At 38.9% G+C, this 25,648-nt stretch overlaps 1 protein-coding gene and 1 long non-coding RNA gene across 2 annotated transcripts; both read left to right on the top strand.

Moving 5' to 3' along the window:
* Positions 1-1,608: 1,608 nt before the first annotated feature.
* Positions 1,609-4,725, top strand: LOC142170563 (uncharacterized). Its single transcript, XR_012699813.1, has 3 exons — positions 1,609-1,809; positions 1,902-1,999; positions 3,984-4,725. It is a non-coding gene; the product is annotated as an uncharacterized LOC142170563 (long non-coding RNA).
* A 712-nt stretch (positions 4,726-5,437) lies between these two features.
* On the top strand, positions 5,438-7,083 carry LOC107813450 (sugar transport protein MST4-like). Its single transcript, XM_075232472.1, has 3 exons — positions 5,438-5,956; positions 6,061-6,491; positions 6,578-7,083. The coding sequence occupies exons 1-2, from the start codon at positions 5,459-5,461 to the stop codon at positions 6,487-6,489; spliced, it is 927 nt and encodes a 308-aa protein (XP_075088573.1). The 5' UTR covers positions 5,438-5,458; the 3' UTR covers positions 6,490-6,491; positions 6,578-7,083.
* The last annotated feature ends 18,565 nt before the right edge of the window (positions 7,084-25,648 follow it).

The following is a 25,648-nucleotide window of genomic DNA, read 5'->3' as shown; positions in this document are numbered from 1 at the left end:
CTTCTTCATGTACAATTTATTTTGACTGTTTTTCTTCAAAAATTTATCCTCCAGTGCTTTCCATAATTTACTTGCAGAAGTTTTCTTTGTGTATGAATATTTCTGCTCTCTAACAAGGTAGGATCGAATGGTACCGCAAGCAACACGGTTGATAATTCTCCAATCTTCTTCTCCAATAACATCTGGTCTTTTTTCTTCAATGGCAAGATCTAGCCCTTGTTGAAAAAGGACATCTAGAACCTCGCCTTGCCACATCCCAAAATGTCCTGATCCGTCAAAAATTTCTACCGCAAATTTCGCATTTGACACAATTCTTGTCATAAGCGAAGATGCCAATGATGACGTATTGTTGACACTTGATGTAGATTCTTCTTGTTTATTGTCTCCCATCTTTGACACAAATATTATTTAATAGCTGACGACAAAAATCAAGATTATTTCCTTTATGGTGTGGAAGATCAGACTAAGCTGCAACCACAGAGCATACTCAGACAGAACCTTGACTCAATTACCAAGATAAATCTTTTCTGATGTGGAAGATCAGACTATGTTGCAACCACAGAGCATACTTAGACAGTACCTTGGCTCTGATACCAATTGTTGCGGAAGCCAAATGTATATAGTGTGAATAAGTCACAACTACTATACCAAAAATTATGACAGCCACCAAATAATAAATAAGACAATAAAGCACCAATAAAAGGAACACCAGAATTTACGAGGTTCGGCTAATTTTGCCTACTCCTCGGACCCAACCAATATTTTATTCCACTGCAAAAATACAAGTGAAATAATACTAAAGAGAGAAGATACAAATGCCTTAAGAAGATAAGAAGGCAAATGAGAAGTGTGTTTAAATCCTAAACATTAGGCCTCCTTTTATAGGAAAAAATTCCCACCAAGTTTACTTCTCAACCGATGTGGGATATTGTCATATTCAACAATAATTACCATGAAGTCTGACTCCACTATTACATCACAAAAATCATTGTTAATGCACAATTAATTAAACTCCCACAAGCTTCAGCTATATTATTAGAGCAATTTCCAAAATAAGCAGAGTAAGCGTTGACTAGAGACTCTTCCACAACTCCCAACATATTACGTGCAAACTATTAATTAGGAGGGAGTGCACTTTATCTCTGGCTTTGATCAACCACCAGTGAATCAAAGTGTTTCCCAAACTGTTTATAGATAACTAAATAGAGTATGTATTAATTAGCAAGTAGAAAATTAACCTTTCATATTTCTCCTTAACATGATCTAGGCGAGTTAAGATTGTGATGAATTACACCTTGTAGTGTAAGGAAGTATCAAAAGAATCATTTATTGGTGATATATTTAGTTTGAGTAAAATTCATTTTACTAATTGTCTGGCCTCTAAGAATCTTGAACTAACTCTTATCATTTACAGGGATGTTATTACTGATAGTGATGACATGGGTGTATTTGACATCGGCAGCATGTGTTTTTTCGACATGCCGAGGCCAGAAAATGAAGTAAGTTGAGAATAATTATCATATGGAATTAATGTTATTTATTTCTAAGAATCTTGAACTAATTTTTCATACAAATTTTAGAAGGAAGTTGTTTCTGAAGCTACTGAGATAGTTATCATTAGTCCGATTGGCATGCCTAGCCTGGCAAATGAAGTAAGCTAATTAAGAATACTGTTATATTTTTATCCATACTTTTGAACTAATTTTCATACGAAACTTTTAGCAGGAAATAGTTTCTGAAGCTAGCGAGAGCTAGCGTTAGCATCACTCCCGTGGCTTCAAATGCAGCTCTAGAATTACAGCTTCCCAGGTACATTTTTATTTTCCACAAAGCTTAACTAAATGCTTAAATTAGTATTCTGAATTATACTTGATCAATATGTCATTTAACTTGAATTGCAGTGATGTAAAGAGTCAACCTCGACTTACTTCACTTATTGCTAGCGGCTTATTGGCAGTATTTGGGGGCCTTACCATTGGTTACGCCTTAAATGTCACAGGTATTTTTTTGGTTAGTAATTAAATCTATGTGCTTGAAAAGTAATGCTTCTTTCCATATTTTTTTGGTTACCATTTTATTTGGAGTGTTTGATTCCTTGTGCTTTTATGAAAATAGGTTATGTCATTTTCTCTCTCATTTTAACCTTCCTTATGAAATCTACTAGTCTTGACAGAACAGTTTCCAAATATAGTAGTCATAACAAAGAGATTCTCACCCAAAGGGAAATCTATCAGACTTCCTTGCTCTCTCGAATCTCTCTAAGTATTGGTCTTCTAGAAAATAAATTGTGCTTACTATTAATGCCAAATCCGATTTAAGAAAGAAAACTCATGTAATCTACTCTAATGCTAAATATAGGTGTCACATTCTTCCTACACCCCTTAGTTCTACCACTGAATGAAAGGCTTAATTGCTTGCTTTCTTAATGTTAATGGTATTGATTTCAGTGGGATTACAGAGGTTCTAGAGCAATCCTTAGTAAAAGCAAAAGGGGGGGTGGTAATGATGTTGTGCCTGATTGTGGAGAACATCCATGCCATTTTTTCCCAAAGTATCTGCTACACTATTTGCTTCCCGGTAGATCATATGCTTAAACTCCACGCTGCCCATCTCCTCCATCAATGATCTGCAGTCGAATATAATGTGTGAGTAGATGACATTGACCGTAGTTTAAGACTTTTTCTAGTTGGAGGTCTTCCAAGAATGCTAGTAATTCAGCTTGATCAAAGTCCCTCTCCTATGTGTATTTGGATCATTTGAGGTAGTTTGGTCTGTGGAAGTTGAAGGTTAGTGATAGGAAGAACTATATACTTTCCTACAGTATTAGCAGTGCGCATATTTAAAATGTAAACCTGGGAGATGCTATTAGCAGTAGCTGTGGTTTCTCGTCCAGACAGAATCAAGTTGTCTCCAAAAAGCAGATGTGGTATAGCAGGGCCATTTCTTGAAAACATTATAGGTTTTGACAGATCGTTATTTGTGGCCTGGGGAAAGAGGGTCACCTTGTCTGATCCCTCTAGTAGGATTAAAAAGGTGGTAGGCTAGCTCACAATTGACCAAAATGGATATAGATAAAGTAGTGAGACAGCTCATAATGAGCGTCATGAGGTTGTTAGGGAAATTTAATGACTTAAGGGAGCATCTTATGAAGGACAACTCAAGGCGGTTTTCCTAAATTAAATTTGATTAACAACCTCTTGAACAATTATCTCATTATCAACAGCTCTTCTTCCAGGAATAAAGCTGTAGCGAAGAGGGCTGATGATTGTATTTAGGACAGGACAGATTCTGTTGACAATGACTTTTGAAATGATTTTATAGCTAGTGTTACAAAGATTTATTTAGCTTTAGGTGTTAGGCAGACATAGGTAGTGTTTAACTTCAGTAGGAATCCTACAAGTCTGGAGAGCATTAAAACAGGAACTGTTTACGGAGTGTTTAAAATAGGATGATAAGCATCAGGCCATGGAGCGTTGAGTGTTTTAAAGGAACAAAGTTCTATGGAGTAGATTGAGTGAAAATGATGTCTTTGATAGTAGTAATGTCCATATATATATAGCCATTTACCCACATAGTTATTCATTTGCAACTAGTCACCAGCTACAAACATTCTAGTCTAAGTAGCAGGCATTGTTGCCTAGAAAGCAGCATAATCTGAAGCAAGCTTTTTCTAATCAGAAAGCAAAATTACCTTCTAAAGCATAGTCTAAAATACATAATTTGCATGCAACTCACCCGAAGATGCATGTTGCACACATAGAGACCTAAATCCAAATAACATCTGGTTCTTACTATTGATACCATCCACTAGATCTCATCCTCATTCTGTGAAGTCATCTATTTCTTCTTAATGTACGTTTATTTGTGCATCCAAATTTTCTCTCAACATAATATGAAATATCCGGTTGTATTGTGTTTCTGTCATTAGCATTATTCATCTTAAAACTTTACTAAAGGCTTACTTATTTTTAATTGTGTTTCAGGTGCTGCTGTTGGCATTGAAGGCTTTATGGTTCAATTCTCCAGAAGAATTCACGTAAAAGCAGTCAAGGCTAATACAGACAACTTTTGCGCCTACATTAATTTGTGGCTCATCCTCTTTTCATCCATTGTGCAGCTCTCTGCCATTCCATCAGTATGGGCTGCACGTGGAATGATGGAGTACTCTTGGGGCCGGAAACCAGTACTAGTTATTGGATCAATACTTCAGCTTGTCGGAAGTATCCTAATGTACTGGTTTCCAAATGATGTTGTGGCATCAATAGGCCTAGCAATCATTGGATGCAGTGTCGCGTTACTAAATCAGGTTGGTGTTTCTCTCTTTGACAACTTATATGTTCTTTTCGCTTTGGCATTGTTGGAAATTTAAATGGAATTATGAACAATAGGAACAGAGATTAAGAGAGTGGAGAGAAAGCTGACAACTAATTGGCATTTCCATGGAATAGTGAATATGCCTATTTATATGCTACATACAAACAAACAAACAAACAAACAAAAATTAGAAAATCCTGAACTACTACTACAACCTAAGCATTTATCCTATCCTTATTTAACTAACAGATTATGAAAACTAGGAAGTACACTAACAAACTAGATCCAACTTTGAGTTAGTCTTCAACTAGTATAAATGTATGTTCCACCTAGAGGTGGCAAAATGGTTAAAAGAAAACTGTTATCCACCCATATTATTCAGCAAAAAATGGGTTAGATAATGAACCATTTAAAAACGGGTCGAATATGGATAAAGAATCATATTATCCACTTAGAAAATGGTTAACCGAATGGATAACTAATGTGTTTAACTTTTACATTTGTAAAGCCTTAAATTAGAGTTCCTCAAGTTTGGAAGACTAGAAATTCTCTCATGAGTGATCATATTTAAGAAGCCAAGGATAATATGGATATCCATATTATCCGCTGGATAAACTCGTTTTTATCCGTCTCAAACAAGGGTCTGGTCGGATAATTTATCCGTTTTTTAAATTACCCATTTTGACCCGCCCGTTTTCCACCCCTAGTTCCACCTGCCTCAGCTCCAATCAACTATTGTTGTGAAATAGTAGTATTATCCAACTAACCATTATTAGTATTTGCTATGTTCTGAAATAGGAAATATCATAATATATAGTTTTAAACAAGTTACAATCAGAGGCGGATCTGAGATTTATATTCTATGGGTTCGATTTTTAAGGTTTTTAGCATTGAGCCCATTATCTATTAATATTATCTAACTAACCATTATTATCATTTTCTATGCTGTGAAATAGGAAATATCAGAATATACAGTTTTAATCTTTTGTGCTTCATATTGCATGTCACACTTAAGTAAGTTACAATCTTGCAGGTGATTCCCATTATATTGAGTGAGATCAATGTTGGAAAGGCACCAAAGTGGATTTTCCTTACTTATAGCTCCATGGTGCTATGCGGAAAGTACTGCACAAAAGTAGTAAACATGGCAGCATCTCACAACTTCCGCTATGGTTGGAGATGGTCCTTTGCCGGTAGCGGGTTTTTGGCTTTGCCACTACTTGTGCTGTCTTTCTTTCTTAGTGAAACCCCGAGGTTTCTCATTAAGAAAGGGAGTATGGAGGAAGCAAAAGCATCCCTTAAGACGTTGAGGAAATTTGGAGCAGAAGCAGAGCTGCAGATGTTGGCAGACCTGATTGAAAATGAAGGCAAGGGGACAAGGAAGAAACTGTCACGCTCGCCCTTTTTGCTGCTCAACATAGCAGCTCAAATTTTTCAGCAAGTGTCGGGCTTAGATTCAATCCTCTTCTTTGGACCATTCATTCTCCGGTCAGCTAGATACGCTTATAATGCCTCCTTCGTCTCTCCGCTCATTGCCGGAGTTATTCGGGCTGGAGTTGTTGGACTCACTTATCCGAGTTATAGTTACTTCGGACGACGGAGGACTCTAGTCTCAGCATGTTTAGGCATGGTTGTGGCACAGGTAATTCTTCATTTCTTTCTTAATTAGGCTTTCTTTAAAGAGATCAATTTTTATTAATTGAATATAGACTATGTAACTTAATCACTTTTCTTGGATTTTTCCAGGTTTCCTTGTTGGGTCTCTTTCTTTTGGTAGGAGACCCTATCTTTCAACTGAGCCAAAAGAGTGCCTATGTTGGCATGGCATTTGCCATCCTCCTCATAGGCTGCTACTCAATGTTCTCGGGGCCTTCTGAGTGTACTGAAGAATCATACGCCGAAGAGATTAGAGTGTTAGGTTCATGCTGGGAGACGAGCATATCTTTGCTCATGTCTCTAATCATGAATCCGGCCATTTTGCTGCTTATGTGTGCGCTCAAGGCCTGGATATTCATGCTATTTGCCGCTCTGACACTGGGAGTGTGCTTCTCCATTTATAAGTTTTTGCCCGAGCGAAAAAAGAAAGAAGGCGAAGGAGTTGAGGAAGATCTCTTCAAACAACATTGGTTTTGGAAGAGATTTCTATCAAAAGATTGCAATGTTGAAGCCGTGTAGCTGTAAGTTATTCTTTAACTGTTAAACTGTAATTTACTTTGATTGTTGTTGTGTATTTCTGAGATTTTGGATATATGTTCTTTTATAGGATGGAAGCAGCTAGCACGCAGTCTATGTGCAAATTATTGTTGAGGTGTACAACAAAGCAATCGCTGATGATGGGGAAGGCTGTGAAAGCAACAGTAAGTCACAACTAAGTGCTGGATTTTGGTTGCTGTAAGTCCTCAAGGATGCTGCAAAATGAATCAGCAACATTTGACCAGTATTAGAATGAGATGCTCAGTACAGTTAATGTAGTGGTGGTGGAACACAGAGAGAAATCCCAATGCCATGCATGTAGTATTATCCAAAGCTGCATTTTACCCATTGTAATTGTCCCCACTTCCATGTAGTATATATTATCAAGGGAAGAAATAGCCCTATATATTAGTCTCAACTCTGAACCTTGTTCAGTTCCAAACCAATGCATTATGTATAACTCATTGGCAACAGCAATCAGAAGCAAAATGAACATTACAGTCAACAATTTTGATAAACACTTTGTAGACAGGTTCTACATGCCTGCTTCACTTTTTTGCTTTGCTTTTAAAAGTATGTGAGCACAAAGAAAAGTTTGTAAATACAAAAAGTTGTAAATTCTAAATTCTAAATTTTGAACAGGGAGTTATAGTCATCTTTCACATTTGTCTACATAGCTTTATAACTAATTGTTTTCACTATTGAAGTTGTTCACTAACTGGTTGCTGGAAACAAGGATATTCTATATTGCTTGGAGGCTCTCAAGTATTCAGCTATCTATCTAAAGGTCTTGTAGGTTTTCGATTGGATTCGTTTATGTCTTCATATTGGAGGCAAGTTCTTTGCTTTGGAGATGGTGGTCACCGTTGACCAAATAGGCATGCAGAGATTTTTAGGCCTGTATTTCTCATCTTAGTTATGGCCTCTTTCAATATCTATAATTTTTATTCTTATATTTATAATATGTTGATAAGTTATTCTTACAACACTTTTGGTATATAGTTACTTAGTTATATTGACCAATTCCTACTGCTGTATCTTTCGGGCTCCTTGATTTAATTTGGTGGTTGATTGTAGTTCAGTGAGTAATGTATTTCAATTGTGTTCTGTAGAAGCATCTCTATTTTGTGATAATTAGCTGGTGTAAAGAAGTTACTAGAGAATACTTATCTAACTAGCTTGTGAAACAGGCTAGTAGGATTATATGGAGTATTCATTTCGGATCAAATTGATGTTGATTTCTGAAACACGATCCTTCAGTCTTTATATATAAACTTGCTCATATAGTAGTCTCATCATTCACCTTTTGGACTAACACCAGTTTTCCCAGTTACTTCGTTCATGGCAGAAACATGCACATCAACCGTCTGATTTATGTCCAGGAAACATGCACTTCGTTCTTTGCCAGGAATTCATTCTGCAATATTTCCTTTAGCCCTCAAAGCTTCATCTATAGGTAGTTCAATTCTTTCTCTTACTTTACTTTTTGGTTCCATCATTTATCTCCATTATTATCAGAATAATGATCAGATTATAAGTTGTCTCATTCTGATCTGTATGTTCTGTCATATGCTTGCTTATTTGCTTAACACATTCTAGGAATCAAATGGAATTCTTGGATCTTGCTTCAGCTGATAATTAAGGGAGAATCTAGAGAAATAGAAGCAGTTTCTTTGCCTTAGTTTGCTTGCTACTGTACGAAGCTATTGAACTTCTAGTTGAAGTAGAATATCCACATTCTGCTTTTCTCTATTTCTACTTTCTTGTTCTTTGTTTCTTTTACCCTTTAAGTTTATTCATTTTTTCCATCCAAGACCAGAACTCCATTGCCCCTTTCCACCCAACAAGCTAGTCATTTTTAGCATTGGTAGATCGATCATTGAACACATTAGAAAATGTTGCTGCAGATGGTTTGTCTCATGAGACTCTACCCAAGATATGAAAGAGTTAAAGAAAAAGCATGATAAGTTTGAAATATTATTAGCATCATGCAGAGTAAGCGAGAAGGTAGCACCCATTTTCTTCAAAATTTCTGCAGAAAAAGATATTTGCTCTTCAACTACGTACTGGTTTTAAGAAGTCTACATTTTGATTTTCTTGGATATTATAAATACTCCATTGTTTTCACAATGCATCGATGTTGAAGAAAACAACATTCTTTTCAAATATTATTAGCAATAAATCTACCGGATGAAGATTAGCACAAAGTTGATTCTGAGCCTATGCTGCTCAACCTTTGAGGTTTGCAAGTAGAAATTTATTATGCAATTAAAAAATATACCATCTAGAAAATTGAATCGAGGCCTGAATTGTGCCAAGATACTATTTCACCACTAGATCATTGATGCTTATTAGTTTAATATCTTAATTTTTCAATTTAAACTCTTTAATCGCGTTTTGCGCGAAAATAATTGAAGGAAATTAGTCCGTTTTTATTTTAAAATAAAATAAGCAACCGAAATTGGTCAATTTTTCTATATGTGTTGACCGGAGAAAATTGACCGAAATTTGAATATTAATTTTAGTTTATTCTAAATGAAAAACTGATCGAAGTTGAGCGATCTCTTGAAAAATAAAATTTTTCGTTATATTTTAGTTTATTCATGCACAATGTTAAAATGCTTCACTATCGATGTTATCAGGATCAGGTTTTAGGGTAAAAGCTAGTTTAAATTATAATATTTTTATTCTGGAGATCTAGTGTAATAAGTACCTCTTTTTCTTTGGATTATTAGGATAGAGCATGCGGGATAAATGAGTTCCATATTTTTTTTTGAGTGTGAAAGTGGACTAGAAAATATGTGATAACTTATAAATGAACTGATGAATAGTTGAGTGACTTTCCAACAATAAATTAATACTTGAATGATCGCAAATTAAAATTTTCTGATAACTACACACTTATACATTAATTATACAAATCAATGTAAGTATAAGAAAAGGAGACAAACAAAAAGCTAAAAATAAAGACGTTTTTCTCTTCAAGAGAGTAAATTAACTAGAATCAAATAAAAATTGCACTTCATGAAAACTTCACCTACCAATAGCAACTCCTACAATTTAAGGTAGCCACTGGCTGTAGTACAATTCTCTAAATCTGTTTCAATTCATTTAAATAACACTCATCCCGTAATTCATAATTATGCCTCGGGTCCAAACAAGTCCTATAAATAGTAATTTGTGGTCTGTGAGGATCGAAACCACGACCACATGGTTAAAAGTCACGTGCACTAACCCTGAGCTAAGAGGAGCATTAAAAGGAGAATAAACAAGTACAACAATCGTGGAGAAATGTAAAATATGGTGTCACTGTACAAAGTAACTTAAACTGCACCTTTTAACCATTGCCAATTTTAGGAAAAACTTTCTTCCACAACCGGGGCCGCTTTCAAGTCTCTTCTTTCACTAATTTCCCTTTTTTTCTATCCCTAGTAAGAATTTATAGATTAAAGTTTTTATACATAGAGCAAAAAGTAGCAAAAAGATTGAATACTAAGCCTCTAGTGCAAAAAAAAAGATAAAATTATCGGATTCATGATTAGTGTCACGTACAATGATATGATCGTATCCCAAGATGCATCTAGTACTCTAATTCCATTAGGACAAGATGTCTTAGTCCAATCACAAGACCCAGAAAACAACGATGTTGCCTATGAGGGGATGACAAATGTCATGTAAACATAGACACTATGTGTATGTGTCACGACCCGAATTTCTCACCATCGGGAGTCGTGATGGCACATACTAGTGAAAACTAGGCAAGTCAATTATTCCAATGATTTAACCCTTTTCATTTTTAATCCCTTAACAATTGTGAATTAACACTATATAAACAACGGAAATAATAAAGCGGAAGACTGAAATGTAACAATTTAATAGTACCGATACAAATCCATAAACAAAAGTTACCCATAATTGATGTCACAATCTCACAGACTGTCTAGGAATACTACAAATAGAGGTCCGAAAGATAAATATAAAGTTGTTTCTGGAATACATAAAGAAATAGTAGGGAAAGATAGAAGGAGACGCCAAGGCCTGTGGACGCCTGCAGGACTACCTCGGGTCGCCTGATGGACTGAAGACAGCAACTTCATTGTGGTCCAAAAGCTACAGCACTAGGATATGCACACAGTGCAGAGTGTAGTATCAGCACAACCGACCCTATGTGCTGGTAAGGCCCTAGCCTAACCTCGGCGAAGTAGTGACGAGGCTAGGACCAGACTACCAAATAAATATGTGCAGTTAAATCATATACCGTGAAAAATAAAGGGAGATATTTATAGTTAAACATAAGAGGGGAAAACATGTTGCGGGGAATATCAGGTAACAAAAGAAAAACCAATAGAGGAATGTAAAGAAAGCCATAATTCAATTATCAACAAGAATCAAGAACTCAATAACACATGCACGGCATAAACCTTCGTGCTTTTACTCTCATCCTCATCATAAAAATCAATAGAATCGGCATGGCATCACCCTTCGTGTCTTTACCTCACATAATCATGGCACAGAATTATTCTTCGTGCATTATCACTCATATCATAGGACGACATTGTACATCGTGCGACACAACATCTACCTTCGTGCTTTTACCTCACAATATCGGCACGACATCACCCTTCGTGCATTAACACTCTCAAAATCATGCATGGCATCACCCTTCATGCTTTACACTCTTCCTCACTCAAGCAACAATCACAAAGCAATTTGGGCAAGGGAATTAATAACATCACAATAAAATCCCGGCAAGGGAACAATAGCATAACAACAATATCCCGGCAAGGGAAACAATATCATAAGTAATAACATCCCGGAAAGGGAGATAATATCAAAAACAACAACATCCCGACAAGGGAGACAACATCATAAACCTCTCCTCTTTTCCACAGTTACCTCACAACTCAATTTTTAACTTGAGCCAACGCTCTACAATGTTCAATTATCAATAATACATCCACAATCCTTATTCAACAATAGAAATCATCATATAAAGCATAAACAATACGAAACGGAGTCACATTAATCACAGTATAAGACTCACGGGCATGAATGACACTGACGTATAGATACTCGTCACCATGCTTATACGTCGTACTCAACATTTAACACATAGCAAGCAAGACATGACTCTTAATCCCCCAAGCTAAGATTAGATCAAACACTTACCTCAATGCCGCGAACACAATTCAAGCCTCAACTACCGCTTTACCTCTTGTTTCCACCACCAATTCGCTTGTATCTAGCCACAAGTTACTTAACGATATCAATAAATGCTAAATGAATCAATTCTAATGCATGAAGATAGGTTTTCCAATGATTTACCAAAAAAGTCAAAAATTGACCCCGGGCTTACATGGTCAAAACCCGAGGTTTGAACCAAAATCCGATTACCCATTCACCCACGAACTTAAATATATAATTTATTTTGAAATCGAGCCTCAAATCGAGGTCCAAATCCCCAAAATTTGAAAATTCTAAGTTCTACCCAAAACACCCAATTTCCCATTAAAACCCCTTGATTTTGAAATGAAATTATGTAAAAAAAAATGGATTAGATTGAAAGAAATGAGTTAGAAATGACTTACTAATGATTTGGAAGAGTAGGTGCCTTGGAAAAATCGTCCAAAGATGTTATAGGTTTTGAAGAGTTGTAAAAATGGTTGAAATCTTGTCTGAAATTCATTTTAACAGGTCTCTGATGTCGCAATTGCGACCAGAGTTTGCAATTGCGAACCCTTAAGGACCCTGCTACCTTCGCATTTGCGAGGTATATGTCGCATCTGTGACTCATGCTTCATTCGCATTTGCGAAGGAATCGTCGCATTTACGACTTCTGGGCATGCGCTGAAGACTTTGCATATGCGAAGTATACCTCGCTTTTGTGAGGCAAGGCTGGCCCTGGGTTCTTCGCATTTGCGAAAAAAATCTCGCATTTGCGACCCCTGCTTGCATCGCAATTGCGATGCCTGATCTCGCAAATATGCGAGATCAGAGGCCTGTTACACATCTGCAACACACCAACAATTCTCCTAAGTCCAATTTCACTCCATGGCCTATCCAAAACTCACCCGAGCCCTCGGGGCTCCAAACCAAACATGCACCCTAACTTAAAAATATTATACGGACTTGCTCGCGTGATCAAATTGCCAAAATAACTCCTCAAACTACGAGTTTAGCATCAAAATCAAAGAAAACCCTAAGAACCCTTAAGTTTCAAATTTCACAACCGAGGATCCGATTCACGCATATGAAGTCCGTTTCTTAACAAATTTTACAGGAACCACTTAGATACCATATATGACTTGTATCGGGCTCCGAAACTAAAAATACGGGCCCGATACCATCAAATTCAAGCACATTCCACAAACTCTTAAAATTTCAGTTAAACAATTTTCTTCAAATATTCATTTCTCGGTCTTGGGACCTCGAAATTCAATTCCGGGCATATGCCCAAGTCCCATATTTTCCTACGGACCCTCTGGGACCGTCAAATCACGGGTCCGGGTCTGTTTACCTAAAATATTGACCGAAGTCAACTTAAATTAAATTTTAAAGGTCAAATTAGCACTTTCATCAAATTTCCACATAAAAGCGTTCCGGATATACACTGGGACCGTGCACGCAAATCGAGGTAAGAAAAAAAGAGGCTTTTAAGGCCTCGGAACACAGAATTTACTTGTAAATCAAGTGATACCCTTTTGGGTCATCACATCCTCCACCTCTAAAACAATTGTTCGCCCTCGAACGGACATAAGAAAGAAGTACCCGAGTTGGAGAAAATATAGGGATATTGGCTCCGCATATCGGACTTGGACTCCCAGGTCACTATCTCAACAAGCTGACCTCTCCACTGAACACAAACAGAAGGGAAACTCTTCGATCTCAACTGACGAATATGCCGGTCTAGAATAGCTACCGGCTCTTCCTCATAGGACAAGTCCTTGTCCAACTGGACAGTACTGAAGTCTATCACATAGGATGGATCGCCGTGATACTTCCAAAGCATGGACACATGAAACACTGGATGCACGACTGATAAACTCGGTGGCAATGCAAGTCTGTAAGCCACCTCTCCCACTAGATCAAGAATCTCAAATGGGCCAATGAATCTAGGGCTAAGCTTGTCCCTCTTCCCAAATCTCATCACGCCCTTCACAGGCGACACCCGAAGCAATACCCGCTCGCCGACCATGAATGCCACATCACGAACCTTATGGTCGGCATAACTCTTTTGCCTGGACTGAGTTGTACGAAGCCTATCCTGAATAATCTTCACCTTGTCCAAGGCATCCTGCACTAGATCTGTACCCAACAACCAAGCCTCTCCCGGTTCAAACCACCCAACCGACGACCGACACCGCCTACCATATAAAGCCTCATAAGGAGCCATATAGATGCTCGACTGGTAATTGTTGTTGTAGGCAAACTCCACTAAAGGCAAAAATTGATCCCACGAGCCTCCAAAGTCAATAACACAAGCTCGGAGCATATCCTCCAAAATCTGAATAGTACACTCGGATTGCCCGTCCGTCTGAGCATGAAATATTGTGCTCAACTCGACCCAAGTACCCAACTCACGCTGAACTGCCCTCTAGAAATGCTAGGTAAAATGCGTATATCGGTCAGAAAAGATATACACGGGCACACCATAAAGACGAACAATCTCCCGGATATAGATCTCAGCTAATCTCTCGGAAGAATAGGAGACTATCACAGGAATGAAATGTGCTTACTTGTTCAGCCTATCGACAATAACACACACTGCATCGAACTTCCTCTGAGTCCATAGGAGACTAACAACAAAGTCCATAGTGATACGCTGGCACTTCCACTCAGGAATCTCAATCTTCTGGAGCAAACCACCATGTTTCTGATGCTCATACTTTACCTACTGACAATCCAAACACCGAGCCACATATGCAAAAATATCCTTCTTCATCCTCCTCCACCAATAGTACGCCGTAAATCTTGATACATCTTAGCGGCGCCCGGATGAATAGAGTACCGGGAACTATGGGCCTCCTCTAGAATCAACTCTCGAAGTCTATCCACATTAGGCACACAAATATGATCCTGCATCCTCAAAAATCCATCATCTCCAACTGTAACCTGCTTGGCACCTATGTGCCGCACTGTGTCCCTAAGGACAAGTAAATGAGGATAATCATACTACCGATCTCGGATACGCTCCAATAATGAAGAACAAGCGACTGTGCAAGCTAACACACGGTTGGGATCAGAGACATCCAATCTCACAAACTGATTGGCCAAGTCCTGAACATCCAAAGCAAGCAGTCTCTCATCGACCAAAATATATGCAAGACTGCCCATACGGGCTGACTTTCTACTCAAAGCATCGGCCACCACATTGGCCTTCCCCAGATGATATAAGATGGTGATATCATAGTCTTACAATAGCTCCAACCACCTTCTCTGCCTCAAATTTAGATCCTTCTGCTTAAACAAATATTGTAGACTCTTGTGATCCGTGAACACCTCACATGACACGCCATATAAATAGTGCCTCCAAATCATGAACTGGATAATTCTTCAAATGAATCTTCAACTGCCGCGAAGCATAAGCAGTAACCTTTCCATCATGCATCAATACCGCACCAAGTCCAATACGAGATGCGTCAAAATAAACTATATATGGCCCTGAACCTGTGGGCAAAACCAACACTGGCGTCGTAGCTAAAGCTGTCTTAAGCTTCTGAAAGCTCGCCTCACACTCGTCCGACCACCTGAACTAGGCACCCTTCTGGGTCAACCTAGTCATCGGGGCTGCAATAGATGAAAACCCTTCCATAAAATGAAGGTAATAGCCTGCCAAACCCAAGAAGCTCCGGATCTCTATAGCTGATGCGGGTCTAGGCCAGTCCTTGAATGCCTCTATCTTCTTCGGATCTACCTGAATACCCTCTGCTAATACGACGTGACCTAAGAAAGCAACTGATCCCAACCAAAATTTGCACTTCGAAAACTTAGCGTACAACTGACTATCTCTCAAAGTCTGAAAAACAACTCTCAGATAGCTCATGCTCCTTTCGGCTACGGGAATACATCAAAATATCATCAATGAAGACTATCATGAACGAATCCAAGTAGGGCTTGAACACTCGATTCATCACATCCATAAAAGTTGTTGGGGCATTTGTCATAACCAAGAACTCATAATGCCCGTATCGAGTGCAGAAAGCTATCGTAGGGAGATCAGATGTCCTAATCCTCAACTGATGGTAGCCAGATCTCAAGTCAATCTTCAAAAATACCTTGGCACCTTGAAACTGATCAAACAAATCATCAATCCTCGGCAATGGATACTTATTCTTGATTGTAACCTTGTTCAACTACCGGTAATCTATACACATCCTCATCGATCCGTCCTTTTTCTTAACAAACAACACCGGCGTACCCCAAGGCGAGACACTAAGTCTAATAAAGCCCTTATCAAGCAAGTCTTGCAACTGCTCCTTCAATTCTTTCAACTCAGGTGGGGCCATACAATATAGAGGAATAGAAATGGGCTGAGTGCTTGGAGCCAAATCAATGCAGAAGTCAATATCCCAGTCGGGTGGCATACTCGGCAGGTATGAAGGAAATGCCTCAGGAAACTCACCAACAACAGGCACAAAATCCATAGGAGGAACCTCAGCATTAGAATCACGAACATATGCCAAATAGGCCAAACACCCCTTCTCGACCATATGTTGAGCCTTCACATATGAGATAACACTATGGGTAGAATGACCAGGAGTTCATCTCCACTTTAAACGAGGCAACCCCGGCAAGGATAAGGTCACAATCTTGGCATGATAGTCCAAGATAGCATGGTAAGGTGATAACCAGTCCATCCCTAATATGACATCAAAATCAACCATATCAAAAAGTAACAAGTCTACTCGGGTCTCAAGACCCTCAATCACAACTACACAAGAACGATGAACACGATCTACCACAGTAGAATCACCCACCGGTATAGACACATATACAGGAACACTCAAAGAATCACTAGGCATGATCAAGTATGGTGCAAAATAAGATGACACATAGGAGTATGTAGACCCTGGATCAAATAGTACTAAAGCATCCTTACTACAAACCAGAACAGTACCCATGATAACAACATCAAAAGCCTCAGCCTCAGGCCTGGCTGGAAGAGCATAACATCGGGGCTGGGCCCCACCACTCTGAACTACATCTCTAGGACGACCTCCTACTAGCTGGCCTCCACCTCTAGTGGCCTGACCTCCACCTCTAATACCTCACCTCCACTTCTAACACCTCTACCTCCACCTCTAGCTGGATGAGAGGGCGATGGAACACTCGATGCCTAAACCATGGCACAGGAACCCTGATGTTGAGAGCTGCTCGGTGCTCAAGGGCAAAATCTAGCAATATGCCTCGTATCTCCACAAGTATAACAAGCCCTCGGCTGCTGAGACTGCTGACCCTTACGGCCTGAATAACTACTTTGAAAACTCTGGAACGGTGGTGCACTAATAGGAGCTGGTGGTGCACTATAGGACTGCTTATCAAAATACTGAATATGAGAACCACAGCCACTTAGAGCACCGTGAGAAGCATGAAGTGTTGAATAAAATGGCCTGGAAGGATGGCCCCTTCCAAAAGAATCTCTGCCTCCAGATGAGGCACCACTAAACCTTCCCGAATGACGAGGTCTCTTGTCAGACCCGTGACCAATCCCATATGACAGAATCATCTAAACTCTCCTGGACACATTGGCCGTATCCTGAAAAGAAATCTCGCTCCCCGTCTCCTTAGCCACCTGCAATCGAATAGGCTGAACGAGTCCCTCAATGAACCTCCTCACTCTCTCTCTCTCTCTCTCTCTCTCAGTGGGAAGTATAAGAAGAGTATGACGGGCCAAGTCAATAAATCTGGTCTCATACTAAGTAACAGTCATAGAACCCTGCTGGAGATGCTCAAACTGTCTCCGATAGTTCTCCCTCTGAGTGATAGGAAGAAACTTCTCCAGAAATCGCTGAGAGAACTGATCCCAAGTTAAATCCGATAACCCAGCTGGTTTAGCCAAACAATAACCTCTCCAAAAAGTCTTGGCGGATCGAGACAAATGAAAAGCAGCAAGGTCGACCCAATTGGTCTCCACTATCCCCATGTTGCGAAGAACCTCATGATAAATGTCCAAATAATCCTGGGGATCCTTAGTAGATGTACCACCAAAAGTAGTAGTGAAGAGCTTGGTGAACCTATCCAATCTCCACAAGGAATCAGCAGACATAGCTGGCCCCTCTCCGGTCTATGCCACAATACCAGGCTGAACTACTCCAACTGGTTGAGCTACTGGAGTCTGAAATTGGGGAGTCATCTATTCTGGATTGCAAGTAGTAGGAGTCTGGGCTCCTCCTCTAGCCTGAGAGACGGGTGGTGCTACAGGAAGCAAGCCTGCTTGGGCGACACTCTCCATAAGACCCACTAGACGAACCAGAGCATCATGAAGTACCGGGGTGGTGATGAACCCCTATGGGACCTGAGCTGGTCCTGCTGGAACTGACTGGGCTAGAATTTCATCGTCAAACTCAACCAGAGGATCTGCTGCTGGTGCAACTTCCCGAGCTCTAGGCTGAGCCCTGCCTCTGCCTCTGGCCCTAGCACGACCTCGACCTTTGACCCTCGCAGGAGTTGCTACTAGGGGCTTGGGCTGCTGGTCAACTGATGAAGTGGTATGTGTTCTCACCATCTGCGTAAGAACAGAGTGGAAGTTCTATTAGCATTGAGAAACCAAGTCGCACGATAGGAATGAATAGATGTGAAGTTTTTCCTAACTCTGTAGCTTCTAGGGGATAAATACAGATGTCTCCATACCGATCCTCAGACTATGCTAAGCTTGTCCGTGAATTGTGAGACATAGGCAACCTAGGTCTCTGATACCAACTTGTCACGACCCGAATTTCCCACCCTGAGGAGTAGTGATAGCGCCTACTAGTGAAAGCTAGGCAAGCCAATTATTCCAATTATTTAACCTTTTTCATTTTTAATCCCTTAATTTTGTGAATTAACATTATATAAACAGCGTAAATAATAACGCGGAAGACTGAAATATAACAATTTAATAATACCGATAAAAATCCATAAAAAAGCTACTTAGAATTGGTGTCACAATCTAACAGACTCTCTAGAAATACTACAAATAGAGGTCCGAAAGATAAATACAAAGGTGTTTCTGGAATACATAAAGAAACAATATGGAAAGATAGAAGGATATGCCAAGGCCTGCAGACACCTGCAGGACTGCCTCGAGTCGCCTGATGGACTGAAGGCAGCAACCTCACTGTGGTCCAAAAGTTGCAGCACTGGGATCTGCACACAGTGCAGAGTGTAGTATCAGCACAACCGACCCTATGTGCTGGTAAGTTCGTAGCCTAACCTCGGCGAAGTAGTGACGAGGCTAGGACTAGACTACCAAATAAACCTGTGCAGTTAAATCATATACCGTGAAAAATAAAGGCGGATATTTTATAGTTAAAGATAATAGGGGAAAACATGTTGCGGGGAATATCAGGTAACAACAGAAAAACCAATAGAGGAATGTAAAGAGAGCCATAATTTAATTATCAACAAGAATCAAGAACTCAATAACGCATGCACGGCATCACCCTTCGTGCTTTTACTCTCATCCTCACCATAAAAATCAATAGAATCGGCACGACATCACCCTTAGTGCTTTTACCTCACATAATCATGGCACGGAATTATCCTTCGTGCATTATCACTCATATCATGGCACGATATTGTACATCGTGTGGCACAACATCACCCTTCGTGCTTTTACCTCACAATATCGGCACGACATCACCCTTCATGCATTAACACTCTCAAAATCATGCACGACATCACCCTTCGTGCTTTACACTATCCTCACCCAAGAACCAATCACAAAGCACTTTGGGTAAGGGAATCAATAACATCACAATAAAATCCCGGCAAGGGAACAATAACATAACAACAATATCCCGGCAAGGGAAACAATATCATGAGTAATAACATCCCAACAAGGGAGATAATATCAAAAGCAATAACATCCCGGGAAGGTAGATAATATCATAAACCTCTCCTCTTTTTCACATTTACTTCATAACTCAATTCTCAACATGAGCCAACGCTCTACAATGTTCAATTATCAATAATACTTCTACAAGCCTTATCCAACAATAGAAATCATCATACAAAGCATAACAATACGATACGGAGTCACATAAATCACAGTATAAGACTCACGGGAATGTTTGACACCGATGTATAGATACTCGTCACCATGCCTATACGTCGTTGTTGATACCCAATTTTTCCCTATGTATTTCTTTTACATGCAAATACTTTCAAATATCATATACATACATATATAAGTATGCCCAAGTGTTTTAGTATTTTTCCAATTTTTTAAAAGATTTTTAAATTGATTTATTGCTCAATAATTATTCCCAAAATTATCACTTTGGTGAATAACTTATTTTATTCTCATATTTATACCAAAATATAGGTAGGTTACTTTTCATATATTTTTACAAATTAATTTGGTATTTTAAAAGCTAAATTGCATATAATTACAATTTTAGCCTGCTTTAAGATTTAATAGCATTTTATAATTATGAAACTGGTTCCAATATTTTTAAATTAATATTTATATACTATTAACGAATCCAGTGCTTTTAATTTGCTTTCCAAATCATTTTTTGCTATTTTTATAAAATAAAAAGGGAAAACTGACTATTTAAATTTTGGCCTCAGTTCGTTTCGATTGTAGCCCATGATATTTCGATTTTAGCCTAAAATTGACCCAATTTCAAACTCAAATTCGGACCAGCCCAATTCCTTTTGACCCAACCCCTAACCCAACTCAAACGACCCAACCCGGTTCCTCATCTACCTTCTTAAATCTAGGCCGTTGTTCATTCGGATCAATAGCCACTATTCGCCCTACCATAATTAAACACAGGTGACTACCCTAATCCCTCATTCTCACCTGGCCCGCCGCCTTTGAATCCCAAACCCTCTCAAATCCCCTCAAAAACTCTCTGAAACCCTAGCCTCCTCCTACCCCCTTTTCAACCACCGATCACCGGAATCCATGGCTTCTTAGGCCATGGATAGTTGGTACTCACCTATCTTCACCAGTAAGCCAGGGTTGGTCGAAGCTTCGAGGCCTGACCCCGACGATTCCCTCTCCGATCTTCTCAGACCTTTGATTTTATGGCTCCTCCGGCCATGCTCCGGCATATTCAAGACTCAGGAGCCTGATTCTTGACCTCTCCGACTCAAGATCGGACCTGTTTCCTAGCCTTTCTCATTTCTAGGGTTTATCCAAAACCCTAAGCTATTCAAGGTCCTTTCACCGTTTTTTGCTTAGATCTATACTGTATCTATGCTTTTCTTGCCATCTAAAGTGTTTTCCCTAAAAATTTCTTTTCAAAATCGTTTCTCTTCGATTTTAGGGTTTCTAAAAGGATTTTTTCGAAAAACTCTTTTTGATTTTTCTTCTTCTTTACTTTATGTGTGTTTGTCCATACCCTGCTGGTGTGATTACTCTTTATTACGTATGTACTGTCTTCTACCTTTTCTTTTCTGCTATGCATGTTAATCCCTGCTTAGTTTTCTTTACTCTTTTACTATGTGTGTTTACCGTTAAGTTATTTGATCTTGTTTACTGGACTCTGTTCATGTTCTTACATGTTTCATCTACTTGTGTTCACGTTTGTATTATCTCCTTCTTCTGAACTTGTTTAGCTTCCGAGTTTTCTCAAATATGTTCTTCATGATTTTTCTTCCTTTTTCATTCAAACATGCTATCATATCTGTTTTGTTGAGACTCTGAAACAAATGACTTGCTTTCTCACTTCCATGTCTGATTCAATTTTGAAACCCTAGGATTTGGGGGTTTCCTTTGACGATTTTGATTTTTGTGTTCGAGTTAAGGCTCCACTTTGGGACCCTGAACTTTCAGACTCACTATGAGTCTGCAAATTGAACCTGTATCTTTTTGCTTATGATTCTAAACTTTTCTTCGATTAAACTCTCTTCTAAATAATTTGACAGCCTCTTCTTGATTCACATATTTGTGTGCTTTATATATAAGAACTCTTCTTTCAAAAGGTTTTGCCAACTACTAATTGATTCCGAATTCCTTTAATGGTGTTTACTTGATTGTTACTGATTTTCCCTAATTGAACCTTTCTTTACCCTTTTTCTGACTTGGTTCATTCGAACAAAGCTTGCAGCTTTGATTTTACTGGCTGTTTGATTGATTCCCTTTCCTTATTTTTCACAAACCATGTACCATTGGACTTTTGCCTTAAATAAACCCTGTGTATTTACCCTTATTATGTTACTTTGGAAAAGGTTTTAATCAAATTCTTTCCTTAATTGTCTTATGCCCGTTCGAAATCAGAATCCCTTAACCAAAGGGAGACTTTATGTGATTGATTGCAAACTATTTCCTTACCTTTTCTTACTTGTTTTCTGCACTATAAAAGGGGCTACCCTTCTGCACTTGAACACACTTTGAATTGCATACTCTTACGCACACATACTCTCAATTACAATACTCTTTCAATTCTCTACTCTCTTCTGAGATCTTTTGTACTGCTTTCTTGCAATTTGGCTTACAAGACTTCTGCTTTCACTTATTTGTTTCCCTGAAACTGGTATGTCCTAATTTTGATTCCAGCATCATCCCTATGTGTTTACTTTACAGTTGCTACACTCTTGGCTACTTTCCTGTTCATGTTCTGTATTGAATATGCTACTCTCTCTTTGCATCTGCTGTTTGTTGTGAATTCCCCGTACCCCTACTCCCTTCTATGTTTTTGAGTTAAGGTTTATGGCCTGGCAGTATCCAAATTGCTGCTCAGGTATGAACCTGATCCTCAATAGATCTTAACTCCCAAAATGTGGCCCAGTAGACTGGTTAGGGTGTGCCAACACTCCTTATTGTTGGGCACGACCACCAGTTTACGCTGGACTTCCCCTAATTCCCCTCTATTGCACTTGCACTTACTCCTAGCCTCTAAGTTATGCCCCCCCTCCTATGAGCCTTGCCTTGGGACTTTGAGTTCCCTCTGAGCTTGGACATTTGAGGGCTGGCTCTTTCACACTGCACTATAATCTGATTCTGCAGTGATATTTAGGGGTGTAAGCATTGCCTAGAGTACTTGAAGCTCCTTGGAACTTTGAAACATCCTAAATAAGAGAAAGACTTTGGAAATCAGATCTTTGGAAGTTGGTTTATTTCATATTTCAGACCTGGGGTCTGAATTAGGCTCTCCTTGGTTGGAATCTTTAATTTCTGATATATTTCTTATCTTTTTCTTATTCATTCTGGTCTGTAATAATCTTTTAATAAACTGATGGGGTGTTAGTGAAAAAGGGAGGGTTAGTCCTGCATGCAAAGGGGTAGATACCATGTTCATAGGGAATTACTATACTTCTGAAATTCTGTATCTCATGTAGATACCATGTTCATAGGAAATTCCTATACTTCTGAAATTTTGCATTTCATATAGATACCATGTTCATAGGTTTTTCTGCACTTCATATAGATACCATGTCTATAAGTTGTTTTTGAAATTCTGCATATCATATAGGTAATATGCCTATAGGACTTCCTGCATTTTGCATATGCATCTGTCACTAGGCAAACCTGTTTATAAGATTTAAATAACTAACTGCATATAGATGACCTGCCTATAGGATTTCTGCATGACAATAACAACGCTTAAAATCAGTAACGCCTAGAAAGCATGCCTATAGGAGCTGTCAACCAAACCTGAATCGTCAACTCGCTTATAAGCCTAAAATCAGTAGCAATAATGTTTAACGCCTGCAGATTTTATGTCCCTGTAATTGACAATTCTTTTTTCTACAATCAGTTTACTTCTTTATTTCTGAAACTAATAGATATCATGCCTATATGTTCCGTTTAACACCTAGGCAAGCTTTAGGGTAAAAACTATAATTGCATCAGTCTTTGATAATTACAACCAGCAAGCAGGCCTAATTCGGACTTCTTATCTGAAAATATGTGATAAATCAGCCTGCCTTAATGTTTAAGTTTAATTCAGACCTAATCAGTACGTGTAAGACAAGCTAAGTTATATGATTTTCTCTAATTTAAGGAGGTTTATTTGAGTCATATCTGCTTACTTGCTTTCCCAATACTTGTTGTATATGTTTTCAGTGTCGCCTTAGAATTTTATCCTTTTAAAAAAAACTGCAAAAGCCCCAGCTACCTCCCCTTTAGTATTAGTAGTCCCATATGCCTCCGAGACTGATAGGATTGGGACGGGTAATAGCATGCAATAAGTAACGATACTATTCCGCGCTTTAATACCTTAACGGGGTGGGAAGGGTAGATATGAAGGTGATGACCGATGCACTAATATCACATGCGACCCCTCTTTTTTGAGGAGTGATTGCTGGATATTGCATTGAAGTGATCCATATTAATCGTAAACTTAGGACCCCCCTCCACTTATTTACTTTCATCTCTTCTCGTGAAACCATTCAAATCTTTTTTTCATAAATTTCTGTCCTCTCTACTTACTTTCAAAAGTTTTCAACCTAATTGCAATATTGTATGCAAGTCCTTATTTGAGCCTTGATTGTTTACTTGTAAAGTCACAATTGTAACATGGTCGGGACCACACTAGTGGATCTTGAGGGGTGCCTAACACCTTCCCCTCGAGATAATTTCTAGCCCTTACCCGAACTCTGATTTTTTCCAACTCAAACCTTTCTTAAAGTGTCCTAATGCATTATAATCATTAGGTGGTGACTCTTCAAAATTACAAAACCCAATTCTCGAAAGGGAATAGAGTTGTCCTCCTAATGTCATATACCCGATTTCGACCCATAGAAAAAGGGGGCGTCGACAGTCGTACTCAACATTTAACACATAGCACGTAAGACACAACTTCTAATCCCTCAAGCTAAGGTTAGACCAAACACTTACCTCAATGCCATGAACACAATTCAAGCCTCAACTACCGCTTTACCTCTTGTTTCCACCACCAATTCACTTGTATCTAGCTACAAGTTACTTAACGATATCAATAAATGCTAAATGAATCAATTCTAATGCATGAAAATAGGTTTTCTAATGATTTCCCCAAAAAGTAAAAAATTGACCTCAGACCCACATGGTCAAAACCCAAGGTTAGAACCAAAACCTGATTACCCATTCACCCATGAACTCAAATATATAATTTATTTTGAAATCGGACCTCAAATCGAGGTCCAAATCCCCAAAATTTGAAAATCCTAAGTTCTACCGAAAACACCCAATTTCCCATGAAAACCCCTTGATTTTGAAATGAAATTATGTAAAAAGGTGGATTAGATTGAAAGAAATGAGTTAGAAATGACTTACTAATGATTTGGAAGAGTAGGTGCCTTTGAAAAATCGCCCAAAGATGTTTTAGGTTTTGAAGTGTTGTAAAAATAGTTGAAATCCCGTCTGAAATTCATTTAACAGATCTCTGATGTCGCAATTGCGACCAGGGTTCGTAATTGCGAACACTTAAGGACCATGCTACCTTCGCATTTGCGAGGTATATGTCGCATTTGCGACTCCTGCTTCCTTCGCATTTGCGAAGGAATCATCGCATTTGCGACTTCTAGGCATGTGCTGAAGACTTCGCATTTGCGAAGTATACTTCGCATTTGCGAGGCAAGGCTGGCCCTGGGTTCTTCACATTTACGACAAAAGTCTCGCATTTGTGACCCCTGCTTACATCGCAATTGCGATGCCTGATCGTGCATTTGCGAGATCAGAGGCCTGCTACACATCTGCAACACACCAGCAATTCTCCTAAGTCCAATTTCATTTTGTGGCCTATCCAAAACTCACCCGAGCCCTCGGGGCTCCAAACCAAACATGCACCCTAACCTAAAAATATCATACGGATTTGCTCGCGCGATCAAATTGCCAAAATAACACATCGAACTACGAGTTTAGCATCAAAGTCAAAGAAAACCTCAAGAACACTTAAGTTTCAAATTTCACAACCGAGGGTCCGATTCACGTCATATGAAGTCCGTTTTTTACCAAATTTTACAAGCACCACTTAGATACCATATAAGACATGTACCGGGTTTCGAA

This window comes from Nicotiana tabacum, chromosome 16 (genome assembly GCF_000715075.1).
Source record: "Nicotiana tabacum cultivar K326 chromosome 16, ASM71507v2, whole genome shotgun sequence".
NCBI lineage: Eukaryota > Viridiplantae > Streptophyta > Magnoliopsida > Solanales > Solanaceae > Nicotiana > Nicotiana tabacum.
This window is presented reverse-complemented; position numbering and strand designations above follow the sequence as displayed.

Bases quoted from the DNA above. Each gene is read 5' to 3' on its own strand.
- LOC107813450 (XM_075232472.1), top strand. From the start codon at position 5,459: ATGGCAGCATCTCACAACTTCCGCTATGGTTGGAGATGGTCCTTTGCC. The intron at 5,957-6,060 runs GTAATTCTTCAT...GGATTTTTCCAG, and splicing joins TAGGCATGGTTGTGGCACAG to GTTTCCTTGTTGGGTCTCTT.